The sequence below is a fragment of the Macrobrachium nipponense genome, chromosome 12 (assembly GCF_015104395.2).
Source record: "Macrobrachium nipponense isolate FS-2020 chromosome 12, ASM1510439v2, whole genome shotgun sequence".
Taxonomy (NCBI): Eukaryota; Metazoa; Arthropoda; class Malacostraca; order Decapoda; family Palaemonidae; genus Macrobrachium; species Macrobrachium nipponense.
The window spans coordinates 105,187,782-105,211,286 of NC_087205.1; the positions used below are offsets into that span (position 1 = coordinate 105,187,782).

Sequence of the window (23,505 nt, forward strand, 5' to 3'; positions counted from 1 at the left end):
ACTGTATATAGTTTAATGATAACCATATTTGACAGAATAGTATATAAAAGTATAAAGCATTTAATATAAAATTTAGTTTTGTTCATGAAACTTACTTGGCAGATATATATATAGCTGTATTCTCCGAAGTCCGACAGAATTTCAAAACTCGCGGCACACGCAGTGGGCGGCCAGGTGGTAGTACCCATTCCCGCCGCTGGGAGGCGGATATCAGGAACCATTCCCATTTTCTATTTCATATTTTTTTCTGTCGCCGGTCGGTAAACACCTGTTTACACACCTCCGCCAGATTTTTGGATTTTGACTCGTTATAAGTATCTGGATTGACTTTTGGTTTGGGGACTCTGGATTGTTGGATTGGCATACGCGATAGTGGACTGTTTTTGGAGGTTTGGATTGGCTTTTCTATGAACGTGATGTCGGGATCAAGTTCAGTGAGCTCAGAGTGTGTGTGAGAAGTGATTGCAAGGTGAGGCTACCGAAATCATCGGTAGACCCCCACATAGTATGTGGGGTGTAGGGGCATGTTTGTTTGCTGGTTGATCGTTGCATTGAATGCAAAAGTTTGACTGAGGATGAATGGAAGGTGTATGAATCCTATCGGCGTAAGTTGGAGCGCGATAGGATCAGGAGGTCTTCCTCCAAGAGCGGTTCTACGAAAGGTAAGGGAAGTAACATTTCTCCTATTTTAACACCAGTAGAATTTGCTTCACCTAATCCTGTGTTGTTGCCTGAGGGCCCTAGTTCTGTGTCTGGAGAAGGTAATGCCCTTTCTCTGATTCTAGAGTCATTACGCACTCTAGAGTCCAAAGTGTTGGCCCTTGAAAACGGCTCGAGTAAAGTGTGTGATCGTGCCCCTAGTGTTGTGGAGGGGGCTCAGATCGGCCCCATAATGCCTCTAGGTCTAGATCTCTGTCGGACTCCCAGAACTCATTACGGTGGGCATGTCAGAAAGCCGCTTAAGATAGGTTTACAGGGGGCCTCCCCACCGATCTGGGCGTCCCCTTCGGGCAGGATACCCTGTTTGCTACTTCCCAGGCTGTCCAAGGGAGCGGGATGCTCAGGCTCGTCATCCTTAAGGGAACTGTTTTTTGTCCTCCGAGGCGCCCTCCCCGCGCAAGGGGTGGAGCGCTCGGAGAGACTCGCGTCCGTTGAAAAGGACTTTTCCTAGGGAGGACGCTTTACGTCCCCTCTCTCCGCTCTCGTTGCCTGCGTCGTATGACGCGTTTCCTCCACAGAAGAGAGGTAGGACGTCGTCCGAGGACGACGCTGAGAAGCGCTTCTCTCGCGCCTCGGAGAGGCAGGTTGCTGTACCTGTGAGAAGAAGGAGGCGTCCCCCCACCCGCCCCTCGTCTTCTTCGCAGGCGCAGCCCTTCACCTCCTCTCGGTTCTTCACCAACGAAGAGTATTCTTGCGTCGCTTCAAGACCAATTGTCGGCCTTAATGGCTCGGAAGACTCGTCCCAGCAGCAGTTGAGCCTAAACGAAGGAAGGACTCTAGACCTGCCTGTCAAGAGGACGAGGCAGTCTCCTTCTCCGTCTCCTCGTTCGTCTCTGTCTCCGCCCGCACGTCAGGACGCCTTTGAGGACGCTCGACAGGACGCCTTGGAGGACGCTTTTGAAGACGCTCGGCAGGACGCTTTTGAAGACGCTCGTCGGATGTTTTGCGTTGACGCTTTGCCTGTGGAGAAGGCTTTCGAGAGCGCTCAGAAGGACGCTTTGAAAGCGAAAGCTGGACGTTGAGCGTGAAACGTAAGGACGCTCCTCGAGATAAAACTAAGAGTAACCTCTCTTGACGCGCAGCGCGGTCAGGACGCTCTTCGTGGTTCGAGCTCTAAAGATCGACAGAAGGTCGGTCGCTTTGAAGAGGCTGAGATTAGTCATCCTCGAAAGCCTTTGTTGAAGGCTAGACCCGTTGGGCGCACGCCCTCTCCAGAGGTTCAATCTCCTTTGCCTCTTCGGGAGGAAGGAGAGCTTAGTAGTCCGGCGGACTCAGTGGAGGAAGAACAGCCGTCAGTTTCGTCGGTTTCCGACTACAAGGTGCTGGTTCGTCTTTTTACGTTCTTTGTTTGGTGAGAAGTTCCAGCCTGCAGCTCCTAAGTCTCCTCCCTCTCAGTTTTCGTCTTCGAAGTCGGGCAAGGTTTCGGAAGTGGTGGAGATGAAGACTTCCTTGTCCACTAAGAGAGCGTTCAAGAAATTGCAGGATTGGATGGAACGTCGGAAGGATCAGGGCAAGTCGACTTTCGCCCTTCCTCCTTCAAGACTCAGTGGGAAAGGCGGCATTTGGTATGAGACCAAAGCTGAAGTAGGAGTTAAGATCCCGTCGTCTTCCCAAGGGGACTTTGCTAGTCTGGTAGACGCCCAGAAGAGATCCCTTTTATCGTCCGCTAAGATTTCATGGACACCAACGGAGATCGACCATCACATGAAAGGTCGTTAAAGACTCTGGAAGTCTTTAACTTCCTAGACTGGTTGCCTAGGAGTCCTGGATCTTTCAATCTAGGAGTCCTGATTCTTTGAGTCTGGGGGGAGCTGTCCAATGTGTTGTCATGCATGGACAAGGCCGTCAGGGATGGTTCGGAAGAGTTAGGTGTCTCATTTCGGCACTGCTTTCCTCAAGAAGAGAGAGCTTTTCTGCAATTTACAGCGAGGTCTGTTTCTGCATCGCAGAAAGCAGAGCTTCTCTTTGCACCTCTTTCGAGCCATCTCTTCCCCAGGCTAGGTAAGGGAGGGACCTGGCAGTGATGCCGACAAGAGAAGGCTACCCAGGACCTCTTGGCCCAGTCTTCAAGACGTCCCGCAGTCCCTACCACGTCGTCGTCTGGACGACCTCCTAGGAAGGTTAAACCCTTTCGTAGCGCTCCTCCCTCGAGAGCTGCTCCTCGAGGGAGAGGACTTGCAAGAGGAGAGGTTCCTTCAAACCTAAATCCTCTAAGTGAGAAGAAAGTCCTTCAGATGCCTGTCGGAGCCAGGCTAAAGTTCTTCGTGGAGAGAGAGAGATACAGATGCGTGGTCCCTCAAGATAGTGGAACAGGGGTACAAGATCCCCTTTGTTGGACCCTCCTCCTCTTTCTACGACTCCCAGAGATCTTTCCCCGTCGTATCAAGGGGAGAAACATCAGGTTCTTTTAGATCTTTTGGATCAAATGATCATGAAAAGAGCGGTGGAGCAGGTCTTAGACCTGGGGTCACCAGGATATTACAACAGACTTTTCCTGGTACCAAAGCAGTCCGTCGGGGTGGCGTCCCAGTCTTGGACGTAAGCAGCCTGAATCTTTTCGTAGAAAAGAAAAAAATTCAAGATGGAAACACCTCAGTCGGCGTTCTAGGGAGCCTTAAGACCGGGCGACTGGATGGTGTCCTTGGACCTACAGGACGCATACTTTCACGTGCCTATCCACCCTCTTTTAAGAAAGTTTCTGAGGTTATGCTAAGGGACAAAGTTTGGCAATTCCGAGCTCTTTGTTTCGGTTTAAGCACGGCTCCGATGGTATTTACCATGCTCATGAAAAACGTAGCGAGATGGTTACATTCTGCAGGAATAAGAGTGTCCCTGTATCTCGACGATTGACTGATCAGAGCATCGTCAGAAGAAAGGTGTCTGAAGGACCTTCACTTCACGTTGGCCTTGGCGAAGTCCCTGGGACTTCTGGTCAACCTCGAAAAGTCGCATCTGACCCCCAACACAGTCCATCGTGTATCTGGGGATTCAGATGGATTCAGTGGCTTTTCGAGCGTTTCCGTCCCAGAACGACAGCTGCAAGGCTTAGAGAGAGTTCGGCCTTCCTGGGGAAGGAAGCTTGCTCGGCGAGGGAATGGATGAGTCTGCTGGGGACCATTTCCTCGCTGGAAAAGTTTGTTTCCCTGGGAAGACTACACCTCAGACCTCTCCAGTTTTTCTTAGCAGACGAATGGAGAGTCAGAGAGGATCTGAATGCGACCCTTTTCATCACCAAATCGGTGAAGAACCATCTAAGATGGTGGTTAGATCCTCGGAAGTTTCGAGAGGGGTTGTCCCTAAAGCTTCTGAGCCCAGACCTAGTGTTGTTTTCCGACGCCTCGGTGTCGGGATGGGGAGCAACACTGGGAGGGGAGGAAGTGTCAGGCACCTGGAGGGGGGAACAGGTGTCCTGGCACATCAATGTAAAGGAACTAGCGGCGGTTTTTCTGGCGCTACAGTTCTTCCAACAAAAAGGTTGCAGAGAAAGTAGTCCAAGTCAACTCGACAACACCACAGCCCTTGCGTACCTAAAGAAGCAGGGAGGTACACACTCCGTCCTCTTTTTTATTTAGCGAGGGAGATTCTGCTGTGGGCAGATGCGAGACGGATAAGGATCCTGACGAGATTTATCGCAGGAGTCCAGAACGTCAGAGCAGACCTTCTCAGCCGACAAGATCAGTCCTGCCGACGGAATGGACGTTGCACCAGGACGTCTGTCGAGAGCTCTGGAGACTGTGGGGGTGTCCTTAGTCGACCTATTTGCGACGTCGAGAACAAAGAGGTTGCCTCTTTATTGCTCCCCTGTGCTAGATCCTCCGGAGCAGTCGCTATAGACGCTCGCTCTGGGACTGGACGAACCTGGACTTGTATGCCTTCCCGCCATTCAAGATCATGGGGGAAGTAGTAAGGAAGTTCTCGCGGCATTGGAGGGGACGAGGTTGACCCTGATCGCCCCGATGTGGCCCGCGAAGGAATGGTTCACGGAGGTAATGTCATTCATCATAGACTTTCCGAGGACGTTGCCCTGGAGGAAAGATCTACTCAGACAGCCCCACTTCGCAAGATATCACCGAAACCTCTCCGCTCTGGGTCTGACTGCGTTCAGACTATCGAAAAGCTGGCCAGAGCGAGAGGTTTTTCTAAAGCAGCTGCAAAGGCGATCGCCAATGCTAGGAGAACGTCCTCGAGAGCTGTTTACCCAGTCGAAGTGGGCTTCCTTCAGGGTGGGCATGGTGTAGAAAGGAGGGAATTTCCTCTTCCACTACCTCTGTGAGCCAGATAGCCGATTTCCTGCTATTTTAAGAAATGTACAGAAGCTGGCTGTCCCGACCATCAAGGGATATAAGAGTATGCTGTCGGCAGTCTTCCGACACAGAGGACTAGACCTGTCTGATAACAGGGATCTTCACGATCTCCTGAGATCATTTGAGACATCCAAGATACCTCAGGCGAGGCCTCCTTCTTGGAACTTTGGATTTAGTCCTTAGACTGTTAATGTCGATCCTTTCGAACCTCTACATGAAGCGTCTCTTAGGAACTTGACGAAGAAGGCTCTTTTCCTAACTGCTCTGGCGACGGCGAAGAGAGTTAGCAAAATTCAGGCCATTTGTAAGAGAGTGGGCTTCAAAGGGGACAATGCTGTCTGCTCTTTGAGGTCCCACTTTCTTAGCAAAAAGAATGAAAAACCCGTCGAACCCTTGGCCAAGGAGCTTTGAAATCAAGGGTATGACAAGCCTTGTGGCCAAGAACCTGAGAGAGTCCTGTGCCCTGTCAGGGCTCTAAAGTTTTTATGTCCACAAGACTAAAGAAGTACGAGGTCCCTCAGTAATCTCTGGTGTTCGGTTAAAACGACCCGATATACCATTATCCAAGAACGCCTTGGGGCGTTCTTTCTGTATGGACGTCATTAAAGAGGCTCATTCGTCTTCCACACAGATCGATTTGAGCCTCTTGCGAGTGAAAGCTCACGAGGTCAGAGCTGTCGCAACCTCGCTTGCCTTCCAAAGGAACATGTCGATCAAGGACATCCTTGACGCCACCTTTTGGAGGAGCAATTCAGTATTCGCCTACACTACTTGAGAGATGTGAGAACGATATACGAGGACTGTTGGTTCTCTTGGGCCATACGTTTCTGCAGACACAGTCTTGGGGGCTGAAGGTAGCTCTCTCCCTATCCCTTAGTTAGGTTTAGGTTAGTTTTTAGTTGTTGTGTTTTTTGGTTGTGGTGAGGCTTTGGTGAAGACCTCCCATCTCTTAGCTTAGTGTTCAGGGGGTCTTGGATAGTTGGTCAGGTGGTGGTCAGTTGCTTCGTTGCCCTCATTTGTATGGCTCTATGCTCTTGTCACATTGAGGTCACGTCCCCGTTGACAGAGCATCCAGAGCGCACCAGCACTACAGGTCTCCACCTGGCTAGCAACTCTGATTAAGCACATCAGGCTGAAGTGACAGTAATCAGCGGAGTCTACTTGCTAACAGGTGAGGAACCAAGGGTGTATATCATCTACTTAATTTAAGTTTCCTACAAATCCTATTCTGTCTCTTCCCACCATCCGAAGGTGGGATTCAGCTATATATATATCTGCCAAGTAAGTTTCATGAACAAAATGTTATTGTTATAATACAATTAAGTTTGTTCATACTTACCTGCAGATATATAATTAAGTGCCCACCCACCTCCCCTCAGGAGACAGTGGCACTGATAAAATATGAATAGAAAATGGGAATGGTTCCTGATATCCGCCTCCCAGCGGCGGGAATGGGTACTACCACCTGGCCGCCCACTGCGTGTTGCCGCGAGTTTTGAAATTCTGTCGGACTTCGGGAGATCAGCTATTATATATACTGCAGGTAAGTATGAACAAACTTAATTGTATTATAACAATAACATTTTCAATATAACATTTGGCATATAAGATATATAAAATCGTAGGTAACCGCGGTGACATCACACCCAGCTGACTTGAGACTGAATGAGGGAGCAATGATATGTGGAGGAAAGAAGGAGAAGAGAGAGTTAGAATATTACTGTATGTATGTAAAAGCAATAACAATTCACATAAAAAGGGAATTTCCCAATAAATTTAACGTAATGATAAAATATGAAAACAATCAAATACAATACAGAAAAAAAGAAAGTTTAAATTGAGCCAGTGTTCGGTACGTCGAGTGAGATGGTCTAGTTGAACAACATTAACAAAACATTTAATGAAAGAACAAAGCTTTTCACAATCAAGTTTAGCATAAATGATTAACAAAATCATTCGTCATTGCGGTGATCCGTGACTAACTTGAGGTAGAGGGAGGGAGCATTTATATTTTTGAGGGATAATGAATGACTGATTTTAATAATAGAGGAACACGTCTGCCCTATGGAGGAAGGGAAGAGACTGTTCCTCATTATTTACTACAAGAAGGACCTCCTGATGAAGAACAACCCCTCTCCGCCCGTAGGAGACCCCCTAAAGCAGTCCAGCGTCTTCTGTCTAAAAGGATCTCCTGCCACGCCCAGGAGGGAGCTATTAGGTAGCACGCCCTTACAGTACACCAGCAGAACATCACGAGAGATGACATCATCAGGAATGTCAAAACCATCAGGAGAGCCCATGACCCACAACGTCTGCGCCTTGTAGAAGCGCTGTTTATTCTCAAACAAAAGTCTCCTCTCAACACCACTCAAGAAGAGTTCCTAATATACCGACGTGTGTGAGGAGGATCATGCCCCTCTCTCCCAACAAAAGTACCAGTGTGCATGAGACAGGCAACACTGGACGTGAAGCACATTATGAGAATAATACCAGGGGTGACGTCACTGAGGTAGAAGTCAGTCAAGAGGCTCCCAGTGATATTCCCTGCCTGAGAAGGTCCATAAGACTCGAAAATGCTCGCCGTACAAGTCATCTTCCCAGGAACTAATGAAAACTCAACCTGCTGGAGGGGTTCTCCAGACTGTACTCGAGAGCCCGCAACATCAGGATATAAGGAGAAAGACTCACCGCTGGAATTCGGACCCTCAGCAGTCATCGCTGGAAAATGTCCTCTGGCTCTGGACAAAACATCGCGTTGGAGAGAGAGAGAAAGAGAAAGAGCGAGAGACAGAGAGAATTGTATAAGCAATAATAAACCAAAATGACAACCAAATTTGTTCCAATACGTAATACAAACCATCGGTCCTTTAACAATAGGAAATGTAACTTGCGGCAGCTGGAACCGGTCGTAAGCTTCGAACAAGGGAGTACGGTAGTTAACTGCTTGTCCAACAGTCAGCGCACCTCGCAACTGGGAGGAGAAGAACCACTTTGCTTTCAGCCGCGCTGGGTGACAGACGTGTTCTCCACTTCTCTCTGCCCACCATCGTCGCATGCTTCGTTCTTCAAACTTTGGTTTGCCTTCTCTTACTAGTGTGTTTGTGTGAAAATACTGTAAGTACTTGTGACTTTCGTATTTTCATTTTATTATGGATTCTTGTGAGCTGGAGAGTTCCCCACGCCCCCCCATCAGCTGCAGATGCCTTGGTGTGGAGGGCCCTAAGTGTGGGGCCTTCCACTCCTTTCCTGAAGTTGACCCTCATGATTTATGTGCTCGGTGTCGGGGGCGCGAATGCTACTTCCTCCCTCCATCTCAACTCCTGCATATGGCTCCTTCCCCTTTGGGGGGGGGGGGGGGGGGGGGGGTGATTTCTCGCTCCTCCTCTTCACCCAATCCGTCGAGTGTGGAGGAGGGGGCGAGATACCCCGACATTCAGTTGTACTCGGGGTGGGACTTCTCTCTCTCTCTCTCTCTCTCTCTCTCTCTCTCTCTCTCTCGGCGAGGGAGAACCTCCCTTACTAACCCGACCTTTGCTCCCTCAGGTGTGCCTGCCGCGGGTGACAACCTCAGCCAGGTTTGGTTCTTGCTGGGTCTCCAGGGGACACCGAGTGTTCGGGGGCTGCTGCATCACCTGCCGAGTGGCTCTGCTCCGGTAACACATGGCCCGATAACCACCACTTCCACCACCGTCTCGACCCCGGGGTATGCCGCCCCTCCTCACCTGTTGTACACTCAACATGTAACCATGGTAACACCTTCAGCTGCTATCCAGGCGCCGCTTCCAGGTATTCCGAGGAGGGTCATGACTCCGCCGCCCGGGTTCGCCGCTCTCGCCTCAGCCCCCGACTTTCATTGCCACAAGAACTCGCCCCTGGACCTGCCGCCAGTACCCAGGATGTCGCTGGCCGCTGCCCCACCTCCTGCCGTACTTGCTGTTCCTGCCGTACCTGCCGTACCTGCCGTACCTGGACCAACCCCTGCCAACGTCGTTACTGCCCGTGGTGTTGCTGCTCCAGTCGCGGGTCCTTCCGGACAGGTGCAGCCGGGCCGTGTTGCTTCGGCAATTGCCCCGGCTCCGTCCTGGATGGAGGACCTGACAACTGTCCTGAGGAAGCTAACAAAGAAGAAGAAGAAGAAGAAGAGGAAGAGGAAGGTTTCGTCGTCGTCTTCATCGTCTTCTTCGTCGTTGTCTGCTGCCGCCTCTTCCCCTTCGACTTCCAAGGCTTCACAGCCGAGGAAGAAGGCCGCCTCCTCTCCCCCTAAGAAGTCTCCTTCGGGAGCTTCTAAGGGCCTGTCTCACTCCAGTGTGACGAGGGGGTCTTCTGCTGGTCCTCCCACTCCTTCGGGAGTGGGGCCCGTCTCTCCTTCTGCAAGGAAGAAGACGGGGACCAGAGGGGTACCGGCTAACACCGGTACCTCCTCACCTGGTGCTAGGGGCTCTGCCGCTACATCAGGTTCCGTCTCGGCCTCTCGTTCGCGAGAGGTACCGGGTGTGCGGTCGCTCACGGGTGACCGTGCAGCCAAAGTCCAGGCTTCCAAGTTCACTCGGCACCAGGACCGAGGCATGGAGCGGAAGACTGGTGAGAGTTGCTCAGGTGACTCCCGCCAGACCAGCGATCACTCTCGTAGCGATACGCGGATACCCAGGGTTGACGCGACAGTCCCAGACCGGCCATGGGCTGAGGCAAGGAAGAGGTCCCCTCGGTCGCCAGCCAGCGGCTCGATGTACCGTGAGGACAGGTCCCGCTCCCATCGCAGCAGCGGACTGTGCCGGTCCCCTGACCGCCGCTCCCATCGGGACCGGGCAGGTAGGGGGACCAGCAACAGCTACTCTGACGCTCGGGACTGTCGCTGCTGTTCTCGGTCCAGCCGCTCTCCTCCGGAGAGCCGCGCAACCAGGCCTGCAGCTCGATCGCCACCGCGGGTTGGCGATTGCCTGCAGCCCCCCAAGCACACCGGTTCTGCCGGTGAGCGAGGGGGGAGCGTCAGGTCTTGCTGTCCGATCCCTTCAACTTCCTTGGACTACGCCGGGAAGAGCGAGGTGATCCGGAGTGACCGTGAGGAGCGCGCTCCTCATGGTCCCACCACGACGCCTTACGAACCTGGCATGGTCTTAGGACCAACCAGGTCATATGCACAAGTGGCCGGAGGAGACCGGGAGGTGTCTGTTGCAGTTCCTCGTGAAGGAGGAGGGTCTCGGGAGGTGTTCTTGTTGGAGGGACTTGACGGTCCTACTCCACAAGATGCAGTCACTCCTGAGATCCAGAGGTCGTTTGCAGAGGTTATTGCGCTGATTAGTCAGCACAACTACCTCGGGGAAGGATCGCCACTCCCACCTTCTGAGCCTACCTCCAGGCTCGAGTTGTTTTGGGGTCCTAAGAAGGAACCCAAGACGACGGCGGGTCTGCTGCGATCGGCTCTGGCTGACTCCGTGCTGGGCCAGGTGGACTCACTCGTCTCCGGACAGGAGGGTTTGCTATGGTCTGGCAGGTCTTCCAAGCTACTTCCCCCGCTTCTACTGCGACAGAGGAGATTCTAAGTGCCATCGGAGGACCCTATGCCGCCCAAACAGGTTAACCCAGAGCTAGCTAGGCTAACTCCGGGGGTGTCTCTGGAGCAGCTCCTGTCGGAGAACTTATGGTTCTCGCAGCAAGAGGCACTCGCCTTGGAATCAACCACCATGGAGGCATTCCAAGCAGTCTCCTGGTTAGACCTGTGGTCCCTCACAGTGTCTAAGGTTGCGGCCACCTTGGGAAATATCGCTCCTGAAGGTGATCCGGCTTCAGGAGACTGTGCCAGTCTGGAGGTAAGCCATCTCCTACCTAGCCCACCAGACGCCAAACCTGTGGGCCAACCCAAGTGACCAGGGCGGCTGGGCGTGAGGCGGCTCAGGGTTTTCGCAACGGACCGGTGCAGAGTTCCTCCTCTCTCTTCCCAGGAGAGATGATGGACGCTGCGGTGGAAAATCGGCGCACTGACGACAGTGACCGTTTATTCCACCAGGCAGTCTCGAAGGCGTCTGGGCAGCCTCGAGCTACTGCGGCCAAGCCCAAGAGCTTGGTTAGCGCTTCCTCTGCGGCCAAGGCGATCGCATCGTCGAAGCCCAGAGGAAAGACTCTGCCTTCGACTTCTCCTAGGAGCGACCGTATCCAGCCTCCTCCCAGCCCTCCTCCTCACGAGGGGGAGCTGGGAAGAAGAAGCCGAAGAGAGGTGGGAAACGCTAGGGAAAGCATTCCCCCTCACCTGCTGCCGGAAGTTGGGGGTTGCCTGGCGAGCCATTGGGTAACATGGCAGCGCTATGGAGCGGAGACCTAGATAGTAGACGTCCTTCGGGAGGGGTATCTACTACCCTTCGAGTCTCGGCTACCCCTCACCTCCAACCCGGTCCACCTTCAGACCTGCGTACCTGGAACTTCCAAGGACGTAGCACTTCGGCAGGAAGTCCAAGCCATGCTGAGCAGAGGAGCTGTGGAGATCGTCAGGGATCGGTCACCGGGCTTCTACAGCCGTCTTTTCCTGGTGGAGAAGTCTTTGGGGGGGGGCTGGCGCCCGGTGATAGATCTCTCTCCCCTGAACCAATTCGTTCGCTAGTCTCGGTTCACAACGGAGACGGCATGTTCTGTGCTCGACTCCATCAGGGAGAACGACTTCATGCTTTCGGTGGACTTGAAGGACAAGTATTTCCTGATACCCGTTCATCAATCCTCCAGGAAGTACCTCCGCTTCATCTTCGACTGGACGGTGTACCAATTCAGGGCACTTTGCTTCGGTCTCTCAACCGCCCCACAGGTGTTCACTCGAGTGCTCACACTGGTGTCTGCTTGGGCCCACTCGTCAGGGATACGTCTTTTGAGGTATCTCAACGACTGGTTAGTCCTGGTGAGCTCCCACTCGCAGTTGCTATGTGACAGGGATCAGCTCCTCGAGTTCTGCCGCAATCTGGGGATCGTGGTAAACTTTGAAAAGTCAGATCTCGAGCCCAAGCAGAGGATGAAGTACCTGGGTATGCTGATCGATACGGTAGCAGGGCAAGTCTTCCCCGCAGACTCGCGGATCAGCAGATTCAAGGAGGCAGCCTACCAGTTCCTGTCTTGGCAGGAGCAGCCAGCTCAGCAGTGGCAAGTTGTGATCGGCCACCTGTCGTCACTCGAGAAGTTAGTCCCTCACAGGCGTCTTCACCTGCAGTCTCTCCAGTGGAGATTAAAGGAGAGTTGGTCACAGGCAAGAGACCCGCCGTACTTCCCCGTGTCCCTCACGGAGGTGAGGCAGGACCTAGCCTGGTGGCTGGACGACAGGAACCTCTTAGGAGGAGTGCCTCTCTCTCTCTCTGGATAAGGTTTTCTGAGAGCCTTGGTAACCTCTCTCTGAACAGTGCTGTGGCACAGTCAGGTTTGAGCTTACCTACGGTGAAAGTAGGAACTGCCCCTTCAAAATAGTTCTCAGAACCCGGGATTAGAAGGGAGGTTGGCTCTGTTTCCCGGAGCTGAGGCATGGGCTCGTCCTTCAGAGCTGCTTGGTAGGTGGCTTCCACCACTTTAAGAGTGAGAGGAAGTGGCGTGCCCTCCACCGTTGTGAAAATGGTGAAGGGGCTCTTAAAAGCGGTGAGGCGAGTATTCTCGCACTCCCACTCCGCCAAGCTCCGTAACCAAGCCTGCTGAGCCTGTTCCCGGGGAAGGATAACTGTCTCTTTCGGGACTTTATCCTCCCTCATCATGGCTGCGTCAGTTAGGCGGACGTAGCCCATGAACGGGGGTTGGAGATTTACGGGGTAGAACTCAAGCCTTCAAGTTCCACAACTCTCAATGAATAGCATACCCTCCAAGAATGGAGCGTATGCCGCCACCCTCCAAGGGTTGTTGGGCTTAAACGGAGGGAGGTTGGACGAGTCTGGCATAAACGAAGGTAGGAGCCGCTTGGCTGGACTGGGAATGCCCTGCCGCCAAGGTATCCCGGATGCCCGTCATAGCATTCTCCTGGGCCGCAACCCTCTCCGTCAGGGATTGGATCGATTGACCCGAAGCCTCGACTGTATTGGAGAGTTGGGAGAACATCTCCTGAAACTTGGTCTGGACCAAGTTCCCGACGACGTTGCCCGCCTGTTCCAAGATAGTAGAGGAGAAAGCCTCAGGGTCAAAGGAAGACTGGGATTTTTCCTTACGAGGTCTATGTTTGGAAGACTTGGAAGAAGGGATAGCCTTCGCCTTGTCAGCCCCGGAATGGTGAGCCGGCAGCTTAGTGACAAGGGAAGAGCTCGACTTCTTTGGCAGGGTCTTGGTTTTAGGTTTGAAGTCTGTAGAAGACTACCCTTTGGGGATCACTGAAGAAGTCTTTGGTCTAACTGGCCTATGCCTCTCCGTGAAACCCTGGAAAGAAGTGGAAGTAGAAGGAAGAGAAGATAAGGAAGGGCTCAAGGAAAGGCCCTGAGCCCCTACAGGACCTGCCTCACTAACACCCTTACCGTTGCCCGCGACGTCAACAGACATGGGCTCTAAATCCAGGTCGAGAGCCGCAACCTCGCCCGTGACCTCCTCAGCGATGGCACCGTCGTCAGGGAGAGCGACCATGGCTTGGATATTGGCAATGAGGGGAGCAGCTACCTCCGGATCCACCACCGAGCCCTTCTTTGCTCCGAGGAAGATGAGATCCGCCATGTCCTGGGCCTGGATGTAGGGGCGTCCCTTGGGGGAGTTCCTCCCAAACCTTCCAACCCAGGCTTTCAGTGAGGTCAGCGCTGCTGTCCGGACCACTTCCAGGCCCTGTAAGAGGGGTTAGTATTAGTACTTAAAACTAGAGACAGAATTAACTTAGTATAAAAACCAAAACCAGTATAAATGAGACTCATTGTATCAATATAAAAACAGTGTGAAATGCGACATACCTCAGCGGAGGTTTCATTCACGAGAATGTAGCACACAGAGCAGTTCTTGTGGTGCCACAAGGTGAAGTTGTCCACCCTCACTGCACACCCGGTGTGGGAACGGCATACCTCATGCCTGCAGGGGTCTTGGAGAACTGCATTGCAGCCCCCTTCTTGACAACAGGTAACCTGTAAGTCAAATGATACATGAGTATCATCGACAACCTTCGGAATAGTTCCAAGGTTGTGAAGTATGAGACTACCGCCGGAGTAGCTCCGGCGGCAGTATGCATATAGACACATAAATATATATAACTTTAATATATATATTTAAGGGATAAGTGTCACCCTGTCACAACCAACTCCGGGGTCTGTATAACTTAACGTGATGTCACAAGGGGAGTATGACTACAATAGAACTCCGGCAGGAGCTGGAGCTCCAGGTGTCCCCGACGCCGGGTAAGTAACATTCAAAGAAAGAAACAGGGTGCAGAGTGTTGTAATCGGGTGACAAATACTTGGTGGAGTATGAACTCCGCCATAATAAATATAATATTATATGTATGCTATGATAATAAAAGATACATGCAAATTTAAAATTCCCATGAGAAGGCTGGAGCCTTATGTCTGAGATGTCCCATTCTCAAGGTCAGATCCGGCGTTAGACGGAGCCCGAGACCGCCGGAGCGGGGAGAAGGATTAGCAGACATGAGAGGGGGGGGGGGGGGGGGGGGATCCCGACCTCCCGTGCCTGGTGGCCCACCAAGGCCGGGGGGGGTGGGGGGCGGGGGGGGAAACCTGTCCCTGTACCCTGTAGCTGGGTATGGCATGCCTGAGCACCGAGTGTATCCCCCTCCCCTCCCAATGGTCTCTCCCCCTTCTACGTAGACTCGGGTAGGCTCGCTGGGTAGCGAGCAAGTCGTCGCACCACCGAGGTGGGTGAGCACGTTGGGGGGGGGGAGGTCGGTAACAGGGGGGCTCGTACGCAATCAACTGGAAACCCTCTCGGCTGGGTGAACAGACACGCGGTGTGAAGGGCCAGTCGAACGAGGAAGGCCTATAGGCCAACCAAAAGCCGCACAGCATAGCAAAACATAAAATATCAATTAATTAACAATAAGATAGCTAGCTAGCCTAACACGTGGGGGAAACAAATGAAATAAATATAAGAATGAGAGAAAGATGATGTCCTGGAGTGGATAGGCTAATCGCAAATCCGAAGAATTGGGTGTGTTAGCCGCGCCACTCATAGCGGCTAGTCAGTATGCCGTACCGAAAGAATCGGGGGCAGGCGACTAGGGAGCAGAAGGACAAGAATACAAAGGGACAAGGTCCTAACGTAAAGGCATGAGGGCCAAAAACTCCTAACAACAGAGAATCAAGATCTAACCAGGCTAGGCTAAGATCCGAAACATGCGGTCAGAGTAAAAACCCCCTGTGAAAGGACTAGTATGTAAAAAACAAAGCTAACTGCATTAAATAGGAACAATATATATATATATATATATATATATATATATACTGCTGAACATAGTAGGGTCCAAATGGTATGGGGGACCAAATGGAGCACGTGAAACCGCCATGCGGTCGACGAGCCGAGAGAAGGCGGCGCGAGAACAATGAAGCTCCCGCTGCTGCACACTTCTAAGACTCAAAAACACGTAAAAAACGTAGAAGATCCTCGTAAAAAGGGATCTAAAACCTTAATAGCAGTACTTGTATGCAGAAGCTTGTTGAGCCATCTTGGAAATAAAGGATAAAATTCCTAGCGTGAACACAGCACAGAACAAAAACGCGTGTGGCGTTGACAATGCTATCGAAAGGAATAACGACAAAGACGCTCACCGTAGTAGTAGCGGGTAGCGGGGCCTTAGTTCGGCTCTTCTGTAGGTGAGGGATTTTGGCAGAGGAGGAGACTAAATGGCAAGGGACCTCTGGTAGTGGTATCCACTTGCTCTTTTACTATACCGACACCTTTAATTAAAAGGTGAGTGAGCCAGAATATTCTGGCACTATCGTTTCTCTTTTTTCTCTGGTATATATAGCAATATTTATACCTTAGAAATGAGTATCAAAGGAACTATTTCACTGGGCGACACAGGCTGAGCCCAGAAATTTATTTGTATTATTTTTTTTTGTGTTGGCAATTATATCCAATACTCTTAAGATTTGTAGTGAAATATTTGCTTAGTTTTGTGAATGGCACCAGGAGTTTATTTTATCATACCAGTGGTAGTTTCAAAAGTTTCTGTACATGCATTTTTCTCTTACTTTAGTTAACCAGTATTGAGGTGTTTAGTTGCTATGCTTCTAAATTGTTTGGATATTATTTTAATTTTCTTATTGTATAAAAGGCAAATTTTTCTAACTAGCAATAACTGTAAACCTCAATTAACCTTTTCAACCCCAGTTAATTTGATATCTTTCCCTCCCTGGATTGTTCCTATTGTGTGGGACTTTACTCTAGCTGGACATGTTTAAGTGCCACTGGATAGAGCCTCCACTGTGTCTAGTTTTCCTGGAGTCACTGCTTTCTTTTCTCTTTTCCCGTTGCCATGTGTCAATCACTACTTCCCTTACCTTTAGCTCAAGTGCAGCACTTGCCAGTGTACTTTTAGATGCAATTCCAACTTCCTGCTTTTTGTCAGAAGCTGCTCATTATCCAGCAGAGGTTTTGAGGTGCAGTTACTCTTCCCTTTATTTACAGCATCAGTTTTTTTTTCACCTGTTCCTGTCACATTGATGATCAATGTACCTTTGCTCCCTTCCTCTCTGCCTTTTGCTAGTTTTTCTATTGTCAATCCTTAGTCTTGTTTTGATTTTTGTCTTCAAGCAGCTGTTATCTCCTTGCCCACTTGTGCAATGAACCCTCCTGGCACCAACCTTTGCTCCTCTGGTCAGCTTTTATCCACCCTAGTCTTTTGGCTGTGTCTTTTTGTTCTTGCTGATTACTACAAGCACTTTCTTTTGGTTGTGTATGCATTCAAGTTGGAAGGGTGCATCACTATTGATTGTTTTCCAAGTTTCTTATCAGCAGTTTATTGACTTGTTGCTTCTCCTCTCTGCATGTTCTCAAGTTGCTTGTCGTCTGTATCACACATAACATTACATCTGTCAACTTACTCTTCTGCCTACTCAGTCAGCCAAGGGTGTTCTCAAGGGTGATTAACTGTACTAAAGGTTCTCAGTAGCATCCCTTCAGTCCCAGTTGCGTTGCTTTCTTTTCTTCCTTTTATTTTTCATCCATTTGCTTCGGTCTCTTCAACTTGGTCTCACTCCAATTTTCACGTTTTATTCAAGACCAAACTTTGGGACCTTATAGGAGTAGTAATAGTAATAAATATCTTTCATCCATTATGTTTGCTATTATGAATCTGTGTAGGGTTGTATTTGAACATTGGAAATGCTGTAAGAGTTGCATTAGTTATAAAGCAAATATCTTTGTTTTCATTGTAAGTCATATCAGTACCAGCAATATATTGTACTGTAAATTTTCTGTATTTTCAGATTGCTATTGAAGCTAGTAGATGTCTGGGAGAGCTTGGGCCTGTTGCTCTTGGATCACCAGTCTTTTCTTTAGTAGATAAAAATCCTTTAAAGTTGCAGCCACTGGCTCGCACAGATGGCAGTTCAACTTCTCAGTTGATATCAATTTTGAACAGGTGAAGACCACATAAATGTTGGACTTTAATATTTGATTCTTTTCTTTATGTATATATTATATTTAGATAAATAATGTCAAGTTCAGTCATTGGAATCTTTTCATAATGTATTGTTGTAACTATTTAATAAGAAAGCTTTGTTAAATTTGAAGACCTAAAATTGAGATGCCCTTCATTATCAAGTAATTATATCAGTATAGTATAGAGTATTACATATTCATTTTCTTAGGTACCTTACTACTGACCACATAGATATTGTTGAAGCTGCCAGCAATGCTTTATATAAAATCTTAGCCACTCAAGATGGCTATAAAGCTGCTCGTAGTCTTGAAGAAGGCGTTTTTAAGGCATTATATCCCTTCATATCTCGTCATAAGTCTAAAGCTGGTTCTCCTAGTGATACTGGTAAGTCTAATTTAGCACACTGGTAAAGTTTGAAAATTCAAAGTTCAATTACTTTTCACTAAATAAGAACATTTTTAAGCCATTTTTTCATTGTAAACATTATAGACTGAGACTTTTGGTGAGAGTGCTAAACACAGTATATTCAGTTAACCTTTTGAAAGAAGATTAACAGAACTTTTTTTTTAACGTTCTGAATGTCTAGAATACTATTTTTTGATGTTCCAACATTTATTTTTCAGGCATTGATGGTGCTACATATAAGATCATTGTTGAAAACTCAGAAAAGTGGATTGGTGAAAGTAATTTCGAAAAGTGGATATGCAATCTGACATGTTTGTTAATTGAAGCAGGGTGTGGTAGTGAGATTATGACGTATGCACTTCCAGTTTGTAGAATAAAGGTAATTTTCTTTCTTGTTTTTCTAGTTTTGTATATATTAATAGAAATAACAGAAAGAATAGAAAGCTTAGTACAGTAATCATAAATTTTCACTATATATGTAATAGATTTCTATGAAGGTATACTTATAGTACATATTGTAAAAAAAAATGTATAAGCTGGCATAGTTTGAAAGAGGAATACCAAATACAATATAGCAGATAATGTCTTGGCACTCAGCACATTACTTAAAATTTTTATTTTGAATCTAATGAAAGCATCATGGCATTTTTTGTTATTCATGGACACCTGCCATGAGTCAAGTATTAAAGGTTAATTCACCCACTTGTCATAATTCTATTTTAGAGGTAATTGGAATGTTTATCACATAATTTTATGAATGTATTTCATTTTTCAGAGGATTTTGTGACATTGTTTCATCTGTAATACTGTGTAATTATTTTCCATTTCAGCCTGAGGTCTGCATGTTTATTCTTCCAGTTGTCATTCATATGGCAGTAAAAACAGACAAAATAAGTAGAAGAGATGTTATATCCAATCAGTTTACAATATTTTTTCACAAGCATTGCACTGAATTAAAGCGCTCTGCATCAGAACAAAAGGGTAAGTTTTATGATGATGATTTGTTGTTTACACCTTTATATAATCTGTACAGTATTACATAATGGTAGGAAAATGATTATAAGACACTATAAGGAATTGAAACATTCTTTGCTTCATAGCATTTAGTTTCTCTCTCATTATTGTTATTATTATTAATTATTGGAAGGAAGTAGACCCTTGCGAAAAAGGATGACTGCAATGCATTGAGTCTTCTCAATTTTTCTATGACTTGCATCTCATGCACACTATTGTTGGTCAACAATTGGCCAATGTTAATTTGTTCCGGCACATAATACAAACCTTCGGTCCTTTAACATAAGGAATGTACTTACGGCGTAGCTGGAATTACAGCCGTTGAATCTTGAACAAGGTGGTTAGGCAGTAACTACCATGGGGCAGGCTAGCCTGCCCGGATGTAAACACTCCACTTTGCTTTTGGCTGTCTTCCGATGAAGATGTGTGTTTGTGAGCTCCGGCTGACTGGTCGTTGATCTTTTTTCCCGGTGGGATCCTTTTGATATTAATACTAAACATATGTTTGCCCTTGTTTTTCAATTAATATACAAACCCACTTTTTGTGATAGCCTTTGTAACCACCCCTCTACTTTTGTTAAGAGTCGGCGGCTAAGGTATGCCAACATATTATTTACATTCTTTCGCCCTTTAACACTGGCTCAGGCCTGCATGAGGACGAGATATGTATTTAACGTGAGGATGAGACATGTATTTAACGTAAGTGATATTGATCCTGTAACGGGACATGTATTCAACTGGAAATTACGCTTACACCAGGGAATTACTGAGGGAACTTCAAAGGTTTGTCCGTGTTTTGTTGTTATGGTAATTTCTCTTCTCCTTCTTCCTTTCACTTACTATCGGAAGAAGGTAGAAGGATGGGCGTGCGGTGTTGATGTTGGGGGATCTCCTCTCACTTCAGAGGGCGGTGCCCTTGGATGCGTGAAGAGTATCCTCATTACTTTAATACTTTTTCCTTATTTTACAGACTAGTGGTGATTGTGTTTTCAGCAGTATTGGTTGGATGCTCTTTGTATTGGTTATCCTAACCTTGGAATTGTACCTATGACTGGTAGCATGTTGCGTACTGATCCTCGAGTGTGTGTACTGATCCCCTGCTGATAATCATATTCATTACCACTACTACCCGGGAGTTATGTCACTGGATGAAGCTGTCGCACTGCCCTGTGAGGTTTATCTACTCCTGATGGTAGAAGTCTGGGAGAATTCAGAGGAACCGAAGAGGAAGAGAGCTCGTCAAGTGTCGTCATCCTCCTCTTGGAGATCATCATATTTTCATACCTCCTCCCCTTCGACTTTTAAGGCTTTGCTGTAAAAGAGAAGGTGGTCTCCCCCTTTAAGAAGTCTCGTCATGGGATTTCTAAGGGTCTGTCTTGCTCCGGTGAGACAGGTGGGTCTTCCACTGGTCCTCCCATTCCTCCGGGAACGGGGCCCATCTCTCCTTCCTCGGGGAGGAAGCAGACAGGGACCATGGAGGTACCGGCCACCGCTGGTATCTCCTCTCCCAGTTCCGAAGGTTCCACCTCCGGACCGGAAACCGTCTCGGCCGCCTGCTTGCGAGCTTTACCGAGTGTACGGTCACCTACGGGTGACCGTGCAGCCAAGGGCCAGACTGCTGAGTATGCTCACCATGTCAGGACCCAGGTACAGAGCAGAAGATGGTAGGAGTCGCTCGGGTGACTCTCACCAGACCGGCGATCACTTTCGTAGCAATCGTCCGGTACCCAGGGTTGACGTGACGTTCCCGCGGGTCCATGCACGCAGCGACCGGTGGAGACGGGCCATCCAGCCCTCTTTTAATTAATTTCTTTCTTTCAGAGAGGTTTCGGCTTCAACGAGGACTTGGAAGAGTCAGAGGACGGTATCGGCTATCGCCTGTCAGTTGCACGCTCAGCCCCAGCCAGACGACGGTCGCGTTCGCGCGACCGACCAGTCTCAGGGGTGGCAGATGCTTCACCTGCCCGGTAAGAGTTTCGTAAACCTCCTCGAGGAAGTGTTCTCTCCACTGCTGCTCCTGCAGGTCCCTCCGGACAGGTGCAGTTGGGCTGTGTTGCTACCGCAAATGCTCCGACTCCGTCCTGAATGGAGGACCTGTCAGTTGTCCTGAGGGAACTGGCGAAGAGGAAGTCCAGGAAGGAGAGGAAGGTGTCGTCATCATCTTCTGCCTCCTCTTCCCCTTTGACTTCCAAGGCCCCCCCAGCCGAAGAAGAAGGTAGCCTCCTCCCCCCCTAAGAAGCCTCACTCAGAGACCTCTAAGGGTCTTCTGTCCCACTCCGGTGGGACAGTTGGGTCTTCCGCTGGTCCTCTTGTTCCTTTGGGAACGGGGCCCGTCTCTCCTTCCGTAAGGAAGAAGACGACGGGGACTGGAGGGGTACCGGCTAACACCGGTACCTCCTCTCCTGGCGCCAGAGGTTCTGCCTCGGTGCCAGGTACTGTCTCGGCTGCTCGTTCGCGAGAGGTACTGAGTGTACGGTTGCCCGCCGGTGACCGTGCAGCCAGGGTCCAGGCAGCCGAGCCTGCTCGCTGCCAGGACTCAGGCACGGAGCGGAAGACTGGTGGCAGTCGCTCAGGTGACTCCCACCAGGCCAGCGATCGCTTTCGCGGTGATCTGCCGGTTCCCAGAATTGACATGACGTTCCCACCAGACCGCTCACGTAGCAAGGCTGGGAAGAGGCTCCCTCCCCTGGCCACTGGGTCCAGCCTCGCCTGGACCTGGTTCAACCTCGCCTGGTCCAGCCTCGCCTGGACCTGGTCCAGCCTTGCCTGGACCTGGTCCAACCTCACCTGGACCTGGTTCAGCCTCGCCTGGACTTGGTCCAGCCTTGCCTGGGTGCGTCGAGAGGACGGTGCTCGCTCTCACCGCGTTAGTGGACACTACCAGTCACCCGACCGTCACTCCCACCGGGACCGGACGGCTCACACGACTGGTAGCAGCTCCCCTGACACACAAGACTGACGCTACCGTCCTCTGTCCAGCGCTTCTCTGGAAGGAGACCGCTGGTCCAGACCTGCAGCTCAACTGCCACTGTGGTTGGTGATCGCCTACAGTCCTCCCAGTCTACCAGTTCTGTTGGTAGGCAGGGGAGGAGGGCTCATATCAGCTCCCCTGACACAAGAGACCGACGCTCTGTTCCTTGGTCCAGCGCTTCTCCACAAGAAGACCGCTGGTCCAGACCTGCAGCTCAATCGCCACCGTGGGTTGGTGATCGCCTGCAGTCCTCCCAGCCTACTGATTCTACTAGTAGGCAGAGTAGGAGCATCAGGTCTCCCTCACCTGTCCCTTCAACCTCCTCAGGTTACACTGGGAGGAACGAGGCGAACAGGAGTGACCATGATGAATGCACTTCTTACGGTCCGGCCATGAGCCTGGTTAGGTCTTGGGACCAACAGATCCTCGCTCAAGTGGTCAGAGGAGATTGTGGGATGGGGGGCTGGCGAGGACGATGAAGCTTCCCAGACTCTCGGAGTGACCATCACCGCTGTTCACGTGACGGTCCCGCTGGACCACGCATGCAGAGACCAGGGTGGGCTCCCCCTTCGGTCCTCTTGAGAGTTTTCGACCTCAACGAGGACTGGGACACATCGGAGGATGGTATGGCTGCGACAGGAAGGGGAGGGATCCTGCAGAGCGTTCTCAGTAGGATTCCATGTCGGGGACTGCATTCCTGGAGGTCCTATCGGAGGTAATTCCTGGTTGTTGAGGAAGGATCTTGCCCTATTCCCGAGAGGACCACCACCCGACGATCGTCTGACGAATTTTGGGGTGGGTTTCGCCGAGTGCTTAGGATTCTTCAGAGTTTTTAGTACTCTCCGAGTGTTCTGGTCTTCTACAATCTGCAAAAACTTGGGCGAAACCATGGTCCAGGGTGGGCGAGACAAGAATCCCAGATAATTGTTACTACGATAATCGGGAATCTCGCCGAATGCTCGAATTTCTGGAATTTCTAGTGTTCGAGGGAAGTACTGCTGCTGAAGGAAGAATATCTCGTGAGGGACTCAGCCTGGATGGACCTGACGATCCGTCGCCTCAGTAAGCGGCCAACCCTGGGATAGAGAAGAACGGGTGGGAACATCAAGTTCGGCTTGAACTATCGTCTTCGGTATCCTATTATCACCGTGGAAGTCTTCCTTCGGGAAAACTTCACCTTCGCTCTCTTCATTAGAGAAAAAGGGTGTCGGCTTCCAGTCCTTATTCTTGTTCCTCGAATGGAAGAGAATTTAGGATGGAGGTCTATGTACAGGAACCTACAAATATACTATACGTATATTGCCCTCGCGACATGCTTCTGTTATCAGTTGAATTGTCTGAGGTGTAGGTACATACCATAGTTAACTCTACGGGTTGTGACCGAGACGAATAATATCTTCTTAATTGAAATGCAACTTGGGACTGCCCTGCAAACCTCCCAGGAGTTACCAGTTTTGATTTTGAGATACTTGTGGTATTGTTACAACAACAACACCACAGTGTTTGCATTCACCGAAATCCGTTTCGATTAAATGCAAATGCTCGAGCGT

At 49.8% G+C, this 23,505-nt stretch overlaps 1 protein-coding gene across 1 annotated transcript in view; it reads left to right on the top strand.

The window, feature by feature from the left end:
- The window catches only part of LOC135224907 (serine-protein kinase ATM-like), a 147,289-nt gene that overhangs the window by 56,265 nt on the left and 67,519 nt on the right, over positions 1 to 23,505 (top strand). Inside the window, exons 11-14 of the mRNA XM_064264231.1 lie at positions 17,390 to 17,544; positions 17,774 to 17,949; positions 18,189 to 18,349; positions 18,801 to 18,951. Of these exons, the coding sequence (XP_064120301.1) occupies positions 17,390 to 17,544; positions 17,774 to 17,949; positions 18,189 to 18,349; positions 18,801 to 18,951 (643 nt within the window). The remainder of the gene's footprint in view (positions 1 to 17,389; positions 17,545 to 17,773; positions 17,950 to 18,188; positions 18,350 to 18,800; positions 18,952 to 23,505) is intronic.